This window comes from Rhincodon typus, chromosome 4, assembly GCF_021869965.1.
Source record: "Rhincodon typus isolate 14 chromosome 4, sRhiTyp1.1, whole genome shotgun sequence".
NCBI classification, from domain to species: domain Eukaryota; kingdom Metazoa; phylum Chordata; class Chondrichthyes; order Orectolobiformes; family Rhincodontidae; genus Rhincodon; species Rhincodon typus.
The window spans coordinates 6212311-6225527 of NC_063335.1; the positions used below are offsets into that span (position 1 = coordinate 6212311).

The following is a 13217-nucleotide window of genomic DNA, read 5'->3' on the forward strand; positions in this document are numbered from 1 at the left end:
GAGGCTTGGGGACCACTTTGCAGAACACCTACGCTCGGTTCGCACTACACAACTGCACCTCCCAGTCGTGAACCATTTCAACTCTCCCTCCCATTCCTCAGACGACATGTCCATCCTGGCCTCCTGCAGTGCCACAACGATGCCACCTGAAGGTTGCAGGAACAGCAACTCATATTCCGCTTGGGAACCCTGCAGCCCAATGGTATCAATGTGGACTTCACAAGCTTCAAAATCTCCCCTCCCCCTACCGCATCCCAAAACCAGCCCAGCTCGCCCCCGCCTCCCTAACCTGTCCTTCCTCTCACCTATCCCCTCCTCCCACCTCAAGCCCTACCCCCATCTCCTACCTACTAACCTCATCCCGCTCCCTTGACATGTCCGTCCTCCCTGGGCTGACCTATCCCCTCCCTAACTCCCCACCTACACTCACCTTTACTGGCTCCATCCCCACCTCTTTGACCTGTCCGTCTCCTCTCCACCTATCTTCTCCTCTATCCATCTTCTATCCGCCTCCCCCTCTCTCCCTTTTTATTTCAGAACCCCCTTCCCCTCCCCCATTTCTGATGAAGGGTCTCGGCCCGAAATGTGAGCCTTCCTGCTGGATCTTGTCTGCAATTCAGTTTGAATAAATTTGGAATGAGAAAGCTTTAAAAGGTACGTTGTGTGCCAGAGGTTGATGTGCTGTTATTTAGAAATCTTAAAAATCACACTGTATATATCTGAACAGCCAGAAGCATCTTTTCAAAAATGACCATCAGGACAAAATGAAAGGGAATGTTTTAGGATCATTCCAAGGAAAGTTCAATATTTTGGTCTGACAATATTCAAGTATATAACAGTAAAGTGAGCTGGCAAATGCTTATGACAAAATACTCAACATCTCTACTAGCTTTTAAACAAACCTCAAGAATTGCTTCCCACCTTTAGAAATTGGCATTAAACCCTTCTCTGTGGCCCAGCCAAAATTCAGAGTGGTGCTGGTCTGACCTTACTTTTAAGGTATGTAGGAATACTCTCTTGATCCAGCTTACTAAATTGGTATCCATTAAAATCCAAATATCTAAGCTGTTCCTTTAAAAGACATTTCCTCAAGGGCACTTCGGATGCAATGGCCCAAACTGTTCCTTGGAACAGGCAAACCAAATTCTAATGCTAAAAGTGGAAGTGAAGTCTGTCTGCTCCACATATTCAGAAGCTTAGATACGGGGAAAATACCAGAAGGTTGAAAAACTGCCAATGTAATATCTTTATTTGAAAAGGGAAGGAGACAAAGGGTAACTATAGGCCTCTTAGCCTAATATTTACTGGGAAGATGTTAAGAGTCTATAATAAAGCATGTAACAGTGGAGCATTTAGACATGCCCCTTATATGATTAAGCAGAGTCAGGATGGCTTCATGACATGCCAACAAATTTACCAGAGGTCTTGAGGAGCTAACAGCAGGATAGATAAAGGGGAAGAAGCAGATGCAATATATTTGGATTTTTAGAAGGAGTTTGATAAAACGTTAGACTACTACTATAGGAGCCCAGGGTGTTTGGAAGTAGTACGTTAGTTAGCCAATCTTCTATACATGTTAAGACAGAGTTGTATTAAGGGGAGCATTTTCAGGATGGCAATCTGTAACTTGTGATGTGCCACAGGGAACAGTGCTGGGTCAAGAAGTATTTACGAGACATATTAATGGCTTGGATGAGGTAAGTGAATGCACTATTGCCAAGTTTGAGGATTACAAAAATGGGTGGGATGGCAAGTAGAGAGGATAACACAAAGAGTTTGCAGAGGGATATTGACATGTTAAGTGAGTGGCCAAAAAAGTAGCAGATGGAATAGAATGTGGGTAAATGCAAGGTACGCACTTTGCCAGGAACAGACAAGCTATTTACATTGAGAAATATTACAGAAAGCTAATGGAGCAGTGATTTGGGAGTCCTCATCAATAAATCAAAAAAAAGCTAGCATTTAAGTTCAGTGGGTAAGAGGGAAAGCAAATGGTGCATAATTCCAAGGAGGTTTTGATAAAACTATAGAGCTACAGCTGGAATACTGGGTCTTAGAACAAGGCATTGACATAAGAGGCAGTTCAGAAGATTCACCAGGCTGAAACCACGTATGGAGATACTGTCTTATGAGGAGAAATGGAGTTGGTTACTGACACTAACATACTCAGGCTGAGAATTGGAATTCTTTCATCCCATGCAGGATATGGCCAGTGCCAGCTGCTGTAAGTGGTGCCTGTTACTAGTTCAAGCACTGGAGGGGGAAGAAGGAAGTAAAGAACATAATGTTAGAACACTTAGAACATGGATATTGAAGGCAAAATGATGTCAATGTACTTGAAATAGGTCACCTGTCACTAAATTTAGACTGCCACACTAGCTTGTGATCACTGCAATACTTAACTATTTCAAAAAAAGCTATAGTACTCAGAAAGAAAGCAAGGAAAAAGCGAAGGACAGAGCAAATGATTTAAGAAATGACACAAGCAAGAACAACTAAAAACGAGAGCATAATTGGACCTTGGCCCTCATGCTGAAAATGAAGGGAAACACCGGCACAGTTCATAGGTGTTGAAGTGAATTTGTCCTGGGGCAACAACGCTTTATTCATATAAAACAGATTCACCTGCTCAAACACTCAAATGTTTTTGTCATTGACCGATGCAACAGTTGAAGTTTTCTTGACTGCCCTCCCATCCTCTCTCCTTAAAGGTGAGCTCAAGCAAAAATCTAGTACCCATATCTTAGCTTGCGATAAGCTCTGTTCATCTGCATTTCAAGCTCATTGGCATATACTGACCCCGATCCAGCTGCTTCAATTTAAAAATTCTCATCTCAGAAATTACTTCTGCGATTCTATCTACCGTGATCTCTGCCAGCCTTATGGTTGAGCCCCACCCACTTCACATTTTGATTTCTTGCGTATCTCCAATTTGCTCCACCACAGATAGCTTGGCATTTAATTGTTTGCACCTTAAAATCTTGAATTTCCTGGTCAAACATCTCCTCCTATAACAGTTTCCTTAAAGCCTACCTGTAAAATAACCTTCTGTCATCATACAACTCTGTTGCTTTGTGTTACAACCAAATCAGCAGTGAACTAATTGTTGTTTATTCTGCTCATTAATTGATCATTAAGTCTGAATTCAAAAAGGGAAGTGACATTGTATAATCTTTTTCTTTTAATTTCATTGGCTATCAGAAACAAGTCAGCCAGGTTTCTTGAGTAATAAATAACAAATCAGTTATTGCAAACAAGACTTAATTTTCTGAAGGGTCCAGAACCAAAACGTCAGCTTTCCTGCTCCTCTGATGCTGCTTGGCCTACTGTTCATCCAGCTCTACACCTTGTTATCTCTTATTCAAACAAATATGCAGTAGAGTCAGAATTAAGTGCAGTAAAACAAACCACTGCCTGTGAACACAAGTAGTCTTCTCCACAATTCCTTCATCTGCCCCCATACTAAATCCACTTAAGACCGACAGACTGATTTAAAAAAGTCTAGCTTGGAGAATTCATGAAATGACAAATCTGCCTTCGACATCTGAAAACATTAAACATGGAGAATGTAAAGAGAACATAAGAAGTCAGTTCAAGTTCTCTACACAAGATAATGGAGCATCCATATGCTGAGGATTTTAAGATGTAAGCACACACAGCTTTCTCTTAACAATTTTTACATTAGATTAAGTAGACAAAAGAGACTCTAAGTCACAAAATGACACCAAAAAGCTAAACTATTCTTAAAACTGTAGGTTATATCCATAAGCATGCAGTTTTACAATCATTGCAGTGTCACGGTTTTCCAAAAGCTCAGCAGGTCAGCTACCTTACAGTTCAAACAAGGGATTCAAATAAGAATACATCTAAAATGTATAAAATGACAAAATTATCAGAGATCACCAAAAAAAACGACAAAATTGCACACAGGATGGCCACTTCTCCAAAACTAACCGCAAACCATGCAGTGCAAATGTGCTCACTCACACTAAGGAGGTCTGGGGCAGAAATATCATCCAAGTCCGAGACCACACTTCCCCTGCGGTTTGAGCGGCTAAAATAGTCAGCTATCGATCCACTGTGATCAGAAAAATCAGAGGACTGCAGAGAAATATCAAAATAACAAGAAGTGATGAAACAAACAAACAAACATGGGATATACAGCATTCTCAAAGGAAATGAGCATATTTTAAATTCACGGTAATTCAAGATTTTTGTACAGAATGTTTGGTGGTACAACAGTAACAAAGTATACTCACTCTAAAAGACTGCAACTCAAGATAAAGTTTCAAGCCAGAAGGAGCATTTCTGGTAATTTCTGATCAAAAGTTGTTAACTTGAAATGTTAACTTTGTTACTCTCCAAAGGTGCTGCTTGACCTGTGTATTTCCAGTATTTTCTGTGAAGAGGCCTAAAGCCAATTTCAGGTAGGCATCTTGGACAATTTCAGGGTGCTGTCACCGATACAGCATATAACATACGCTTGTGCCTGCCACATTGATTCTTCAACAATAAATAACAACAAATCCAATTTTTGGGCTGCTGGATTTGAATAAGATGTTAAATTAGAAGTTCCACCTGATGGATGTACAAGGAGCCATTGCACCAAATGGATAACAGCAACCTAGCTCTCCTGAAATCTGGCCAATAATTAGCCCTCACCCAAGACCATGACAGTGGGTTACCTGATCACCCACCTCAGTTCTTGGTGGGACCTTGCTGCATAAATATTAGCTCATTTTCCACATGACAATTGTGGCTACATTTCAAAATACTTCATTAGCTGTCTAGCACCTTAAGATCATGCAAGGCACTATATAAATATAATTTCTGAAGTGAAGAGTTCAAGCTGCCTATGTGTACATAAGCCAAGGGGACATTGATAGTTGCTTGATTAGGCACTTACAGTTTTAGTGATTATTTTTTGCACTGTCACCATTATGTTGGACACAAAACAGCAACTTCCTTCCAGGAATGCTGCACTGTATGAGATAGTCTTGATCTCTTGCTGCTAGCTACTGTACCTCTTCCCTTAGCCTAGGTGGTTGAAAATGACAACCACTTAGATTATTACGTGGCCTATCCAACCTGTTTCTGTGCATTTAAGACAGCTATGATCTCCCAAGTGATCCTTGACCCACATCTTGTCAGTTACATGTGCAACTAATTAGAATAGGGATATGACCAAGAAACATCCAATTAGCATGTTAAACGAGTGAGCTAATCCAACTACAGAGCTTTATATTGAATTAGAAAGCACAGCTAAAGTTGCAAAGCAGATTTGAAGCAAATTTGCAGGGACTAATAACGAATTGGAAGAACAAATTTGTTTTTGATATCCTTTGGTCACAATCCAGACATGTACACTGTGAAGGACACAACTGTCATGAAAACTGATGTAAGCTGTCAAGAAACAAAATGTTCATCTTGAAGAAACATGCACCTTTTAAACCAGTCATGAACAAAATAGATGAGCCCAGTGACATAAGCATACAAGCAGCAGGTACATTTATAGTCTTTATAATCACATTTTTATAGTTTTTTCTTCAAGATTAGATCAGTCATTAGCAACAGCAGAAATAAATTAAGGCTCGCAAATGTGGGCCTTCATTCAAACGGCTAGTTGCATGTTCTTTTAATGTATTTCTATGGCTTCAGTTTAGACAATCTTGTCAACGAGAAATGTTTTCCTCTTCTGTTAAACAAGTGACAAGTCATTCAATCCATTAACTTGTCGTCTGCAATTGATAAACTTTTATTTATTTCATATACTCCAATATCCTAACCATACTAAAGACATAACAAAGTGAGGAGCTGGAGGAACACAGCAGGCCAGGCAACAGGAAAGTTGACGCTTTGGGTCGAGACCCTTCAGAAACAGGGAGGGGGAAGGGAGCTCAGAAATAAATAGAGAGAGGAGGGGTGGGGCTGGGGAAAGTAGATGGGATGGTGATAGGTGAGTGCAGGTAGGCAGTGGTGAGGATTGGTTAGTGAGGTGGGAGGGGCAGATAGACGGGAGTGAAGGAGAACAGGTTGTGTCAGGTCAAGGAGGCGGGGAGATTTTGAAACTGGTAAAATCCACATTTAGGCCATTGGGCTGTAGGCTCCTGAGGCGGAATATGAGGTGCGGTTCCTCCAGATTCTGGATGGCGTCATTGTGATACTGGAGGAGGCCCAGGATGGGGCAGTATGGTGGCTCAGTGGTTAGCACTGCTGCCTCACAGCACCAGGGAGCTGGGTTCGATTCCAGTCTCAGGCGACTGTCTGTGCAAACTTCGCACATTCTCCCAGTGTCTGCATGGGTTTCCTCCGGGTGCTCCGGTTTCCTCCCACAGTCCAAAGATGTGCAGGTTAGGTGGACTGGCCATGCTAAATTGTCCGTAGCGTTCAGGGATGTGTAGATTAGGTGGGTTGCAAGGGGACGGGTCTGGGTGGGATGCTCTGAGGTTTGGTGTGGACTTGTTGGGCTGAAGGGGCTGTTTCCACACTGTAGGGATTCTATGATCTATGACTTCTATGACTTCTATGACATCACCCAGGGAATGGGAGGGGGAGTTAAAATGGTTCGCAACCAGAAGTTGTTGTCGTTTGTCGTATACAGAGCACAGATGCTCCGCAAAACAGTCTCAGAGTCTCCACTTAGTTTCACCAGTGTACAGGAGGCCACATTGGATGCAGTAGACCAAGTTGACGGATGTGCAGGTGAACCCCTGTCTGATGTACTAAAGACATGCTATGTTTACAGCTCTACAGCTGTCCATTATCTTGTCTTTCACAGTGTCTTATTCTTGTAGATGAGAAGAGAAAAATAATCTTTTAAAACAGAAATGGTTTCATCCATGGCAATAATCTTTACCATCCCTGTTATTTCAAACCTGATCATTAGTAAAGGCTGCTATCAGAGAATACACTCTCACATGCATAAAGAGCTCACCACACTGTCACGACGTCCCTGGCTGATATTGTCTTGGGACATGGTGCTCATTTTTTCATCATCTGAATTCTATCAAAGTTAAAGTGAATAAACAAGTCTTGATGACATAAATCTTGATGACATAAATAGCGTCAAAACTTGTTCACGTGTCACAATGACTGCAGTTCTTTAACTCAGACACAAACTGCACAAAGTTGCAAATAAGATGCATGTTATTTATTAGAAGTCCAACCTTGTTAATGTCATGCAAAAGTTTTAGTGAAGAGGTAATAATTATACCCGTCATGCAATTCCATGAAGAAATGGTTCCATATCGAGCAGAGTTCCCGATCTTCAACAACTCTAACAGAGGGTAGGTTCATTACTGGTGGACTAAACTATTAGACCAGCCATAATACAAAGAAAGCAGGCCAAAATTTCTCCTCTATTACAGATTTTACCCAAAGCCTAAGATGAGTCAGTCTGCAGAGCATCAAATGTAGATAAGCCTTCCAACCATAGAGGTGAAAAAGGCAAGATCAGAATGCCTGCTTTGGAGTTAAAATGCAAGGAGGAATTGTATTTTTAAAATTTGATTTCAGAAAGAGTACATTCTTGCAGTTAATATTACAATTGGAAAAGGCCAGGGATAGAAGGTGCAATCTGCAAAATTAAGAAAGTTATGGGAAATCAATTAATTTTTCAACAGTAAAAGACTTTAGCCAATCTAAATGATGGTTCCAGATATTAAAAGTCTGATTTTGTGGGTTCTTGGTAGATCAGCTATCACAAAGACCAATATAGTCCTCCTTACCAAATGACACCACACCTCCAACAGCATATTTTACCTCTATTGAGTATCACCCAGATTGCATCTCCTAAAACATCCCTTTTGGTTTATTGTTCAAACCAAAAATATCAAGTATCTCACCATTATACTGTCACCATGTTCTTTTCTCATCCTAAGCATCAAAGAACCTCTTATCCTCATTCAATCTCCATCTCATTTTCTTTGCTCTGAATATACCTAAACTGCCTTAATCTCACCCTTTGTATCAAGTCCCTACCTATGCATGGTTAGCCATGCTATCTTGTGTGGCCTGCTTACACCCATGATATATCACCTTTCTCCTCCTCACTCTACTTTCTTATTTAATCTGCTCCTGAAAGGAACGGTTGCAAATTAGTCACTACTGCACACCCATATGTCCAACTTGAATTCTCCACAATAATTTATCACAATCATACTGCTTATTTGTATACTCTCCTCTACCTTTAATGCTGTTATTCGTAATAAAACCATAACTCTCGTTGCCTCTAGTTATAGCCATCACCTCCACTTGTTTGGATGAAAGGAGGCAGACTTGAACATTTTGGTCAGAAAACTGGTTTAGCCATTTGTTGTCAAACCTGGCTGGATCAGAAAGCATTACTGGGTGCTCCACTGTCAAAGCTGATAGCTATTCCATAAAAATAGCTCTGGACTGCTCCACAACAAGAACTTAGAAACAGGGTAGGCCATTCAGCAAATTGAGCTGCTGCATTCTAGATCATGGCTGGTCGTTTTCTCAATGCCACTTTTCACATCTCCATATCAAAGTTGTGCATCTCCAGAAACTATCAATTCTTGTGCTCAATTTGCTCAATGATGAAGCTGCCAAAGTCCTCTAAGAGCAGAGAATTCCAAAGATTCACAACCCTCTGAGTGAAGTAGTTTCTCATCAACGAAGTGTTAAATTACTTGCTCCTTATCCTGAGATAATATGTCCTGGTTCCAGAGTCATGAGCCAGGGCTAACATCCCATCTATATCCATTTTGTAAGAATTCTCTAAGTTTCAATGAAATCACCTCTTATTTTGCAGTTTGTCTCTTCAGACAATCCTGCCATGCTAGCAATTAATTTGGTGAACCTCTGTTGCACTCCTATGGCAATTATATCCTTCCTGAGGCAAAGGGTCCAAAACTGCACATAATGTATATGAACTGTACATAAAGTCCCAGCAAGGCTCTTTTTAACTGCAACAAGACATATTTACATCTGTACTCAATTCCTGTTAAAATTAGTTGAATACACTGTTTGTCCTTCTAATTGCTGTTGCACCTGCTGCGTCTCCACCCTCAAATCCAACAAGTGTGAGAAATCCGATTTCCTTGGCATTAAAGACAGACATTTATTTTGATGCCTCTCTGCTGCTTCTCTTCCCTTCATCCACCAAGGTTATAGCCTCAAAGTACATCTCTCCACATTCCCAATCTAAGCTCATATTTACCCTTAACCCCATAACCACTGAATGGTTTAGCATTCAATTTCTCTTTACAACCCCCAAATTGGCCAACATCGTTGACACTCTTCAGATACAGTATCCTTCCTCTTCAATCTGCCATAATCACCCCACCAGGGGTGGTGTGTGCACATGCACATGGAGGAGAAAGAGTGAGAGCCAGGAAGGAAGAGCAGAAGCCAAAAGGAGTGTGGATACTGCGCAGGTTGACAGGAAAAGACACTGCTTCAAATTTTAGCTATTCATCAGTTAGTTTGCAGATCAGCGTTTCTGCTGGAACTTCTACTGGGAGCAGCTCCATTTCTTCTCATTCATTCAACTCTTTGGTACACCAGGATGTTGAGTGACTCAGCAAAACTTCCAAATTTAAGATTTAACTGTCCATAAGTTTCACTATAATAGCATTCATGCAAAGCAATGTAAACAGAAAACAGATGTTTTGCTATAGATGCGCACCTAAGGCAGCGTGCTTTACAATCCACGGTGATAAGTAATTTTCTTGTACTATTATGCACTCAGCATACCTTTAGTATTTAGGTTTGTAGCATTCTGTGGTATGTAAAATATTACATTAGAGTGGTTCACATCAAAACGTTTGATGTGTAGTTATTAGATTGTTATTCATTATTAGATAACTAAACATATATTGGTTTTCATCTAAAAATCAATGCTAGTCAGTAGGTCAACTTAGCAAACTAAATTTTTTTTTAGCAGAGATAAGAAATTTTCATTTTAGTGTTTTTCTTAAAAACATATCTACATATCCTCAGTGCACATGCTGTAAAAATTCCTGTGGCAGCAACTTGCATAAGTAGTTTCGTCACCAATACTACAATGCACGAATTCAAAACTTTTTCAAAATGCCTGATGCTATTCTTACCATCGGGCTATTGTGCCCTGAACTTGCTCGAGAAGAATAACTGTATTCAGATGGCTGAGGGGGAAGACCAAGGATGTTATAAAAATATAGCAATGCTGTTTAGTAACCCAAAACCTTTTTCTTGGAGTCATTGTTACACATTGCAATAAACTTACAGTTCTTGAACTATATCTCCGACTGTAACTGTAAAGTCTCTCATCGTTCAATGACACCTATAAATATAAAGTATGTGTTAAATGCTTACTTTTTGGAAAAACTAGCTTAACTCAGCTCTTAAATGGTCAAACAGGTCAGCACATTGAAGTTGATTGTGATCAATCTGCATGAAAAAGCATCGATAACATACAAGCTTTTCATGGTCTATGACTGAACATACGTGTATGTCAAATATCTGAAACACTGCAGAATATCCGACTTCGAACCTGTACACATACAGGTAAAGTCATGTCTACAATCAGAGCTTCATCAAAATCTAAACGGTCTCAGAAAATATATCAATGTATCAATATTTTGGTGGGCGAAGAAATAAACAAGCACTGCAAATGTAACTGCACTATTAAAAGTTAGTTTTTTAATCCTTTTAATTTTTCCCTCTGAAATAAATGCAGGATGAAGGCATTTCCCACAGTCAAAGACAAACTGTTTAATTTTCAACTACAATTAATCCATCCGGCATCAGCCATGATTTTGTGGTAGCACACTTCCATTGGAGTCATAATATTGTGTTTACATACTACTTCAGGCAAATGTGCAGCTGATTCAGGCGAATATTACAGCTTTTTACCATCACAGCATCATTCGGTTGACACATAAAAAAGGTGAGGCTCAACTGTTCTGAGGTGGAAGCAATACCTACGGTGTGCAGACTTGTCTTATGAGGGAAGGCTAGACAGGCTAAGCCTGTATTCTCTGCAGTTTGGAAGAGTCAGAGGTGACTTAATTGAAACATAAAAGATCCGGAGGGGTTTTGTATGGGTGAATGTTGCAAGTATGTTTCCTCTTCTGGGAGAATCCAGAACTAAGGGTCAATGTTGAAAACTAAGTGTGCACTCATTTAAAATGGAAATGAGGAAACATTTTTTTGAGGATTGGGTGTCTTTGGAATTCCCTGCCTCAAAAGGCAGTGGGTGCAGAGTTTTTGTTTTTTTTAAAAACAGCAGAGGTACATAGATTCTTGATTATCAAGAGCAATAAAAGTTTAACAGGCAAATGCAGGAATGTACAGTTGAGGTTAAAATCAGATCAGCCATTATCTAATTGAATGGCGGAGCAGGCTCAAAGAGCCTACTCTTGTCCTTGTTCGTATGACACTAATTTGCTAAGTAGAGAGTCATCTCCTGGTCAATATTCATCTTAAACATTTAAACAGATGATCTGATTATTACTAATTACTCATGCAAACTCATCATTCAGGCTTCAACATCATCTTGTCTTATAAGCAAAGTTTAGACAAGTTGGGCCAATACTCATTGGAGCTTAGAAGAAGGAGGAGTGATGTTCTTGAAACTCAAAGATCCTGACGGGGAATTTATAGAGGGGATTTGGTGAGGATGTTTTGTTTTCCTGGGGAGTTAACTAGTGGTCACAGTTTACAGACAGAGGTTTCACTTTTATGATGGAGACAAGGAGAAAATCTCTCACTTTTGTTAATATGAGGAATTCACTTCCTTAGCAATCAGCAGACACTGGGTCTCTAAATTTATTCATGGGAGAATTAGATATAGATTTGCTGGAAAAAGATGACAAGACTTAAGGGCAGAAAGCAAAAATGGAGTCAAGGCCATAACCTGATCAGCTATGATTTAACTGAATGGTAGAACAACCAAATGGTCTGCCCTGCTCTTAAAGCCTGTATTCCTATTACGAGAATGTAAGTGCATAAGAAATAGGCACAGGAGTAGGCCATCTGTGGAATTCCCTGCCCAGCAAAGCAGTTGAGGCAAGTTGGTTGAATATTTTTTAAGGCAAAGATAGATAGATTTTTGAACAGTAAAAGTTTTAAGGGTTATGGTGAGTGGGCAGGTAAGTGGAGCTCAGTCCATGAAAAGATCAGCCATGATCTTATTGAATGGCAGAGCAGATTAAAGGAGCCAGATGGCCTACTCCTTGGACCTGCCTTTTTATAACACTTAACAACCAACAAATGTCTCAAAGCAGTTACAGCAAATGAAGTACATTATTTTTATTCACTCAAGGGATATGGCCGCCACTGGCTAGGCCAGCATTTATTGCCCATCTTGCCTAGTTAAAAGTCGACCACATTGGCTGTGGGTCTGGAGTCACATGTAGGCCAGACCAGGAAAGGATGGCAGTTTTCTTCCCTAAAAGGACATTAGTGAACCAGATGGATTTTTCTGACAAGTGATAAAGGATTCATGGTCATCATGACACTCTTAATTTCAGATTTTTTTAAAAAATTGAACTCAAATTCCACCATCTACCATGGCAGGGTTCAAACCCAGGTCCCCAGAACATTATCTGGGTCTCTGGATTAAGAGTCCAGTGATAATACTACTAGACCATCATCTCCCCATGAGAAGTGTTCTTACTGTCATCGTTGGCAAACAGGACTGCTAATATCCACATGGCAGCAATGGGATATTAATTTTCAGGATAACTCCCGTACTCTTTTTTGAAATGGTGTTATAGGATCTCACCCAATTAGAAAGATGGGGTCTTGTTTAAAAGTCTATTCCAAAAAGCATGTACTTTCAACAGTTGGGCAGATTCAATGGACTGAATATGTAGGTAGATTATGGAAAGGAGCAACAAAACAGTTGTCATAGTGGGCGACTTTAGCTTCTGCAATATTGACTGGTACTCCCTTAGAGCAAGAAGCTTAGATGAGGCGGAATTTGTTAAGTGCATCCAAGTGAGTTTCTTGAGAGTATGTGGATAGTCCAACTAGAGGAGGCCATGTATTGGACTGACCTTTCAGTGGGAGAGCGTTTTGGAAACATTAAACACAACTCCTGCCTAGGGCACTTTGAGATCAAAAAAGAATTGGTTTGGATCTCTTGAAGAGCATTAAGGTGGGCAAGTCCCCAGGGCCTGATGGCATCTACCCCAGGTTATTGAGGGAGGCAACAGAGGAAATTGCTGGGGCCTTGACCAAGATCTTTGTATCCTTGCTAGCCACAG

The 13217-nt window shown here is 40.4% G+C and overlaps 1 protein-coding gene across 1 annotated transcript in view; it reads right to left on the reverse strand.

Moving 5' to 3' along the window:
• Positions 1-13217, reverse strand: part of LOC109937420 (leucine-rich repeat flightless-interacting protein 2-like) — a 78081-nt gene that overhangs the window by 20630 nt on the left and 44234 nt on the right. The window contains exons 6-8 of the mRNA XM_048595626.1: positions 10232-10288; positions 6935-7003; positions 3988-4101 (exon numbers count right to left, since the gene is read on the reverse strand). Coding sequence (XP_048451583.1) covers positions 3988-4101; positions 6935-7003; positions 10232-10288 — 240 coding nt within the window. The remainder of the gene's footprint in view (positions 1-3987; positions 4102-6934; positions 7004-10231; positions 10289-13217) is intronic.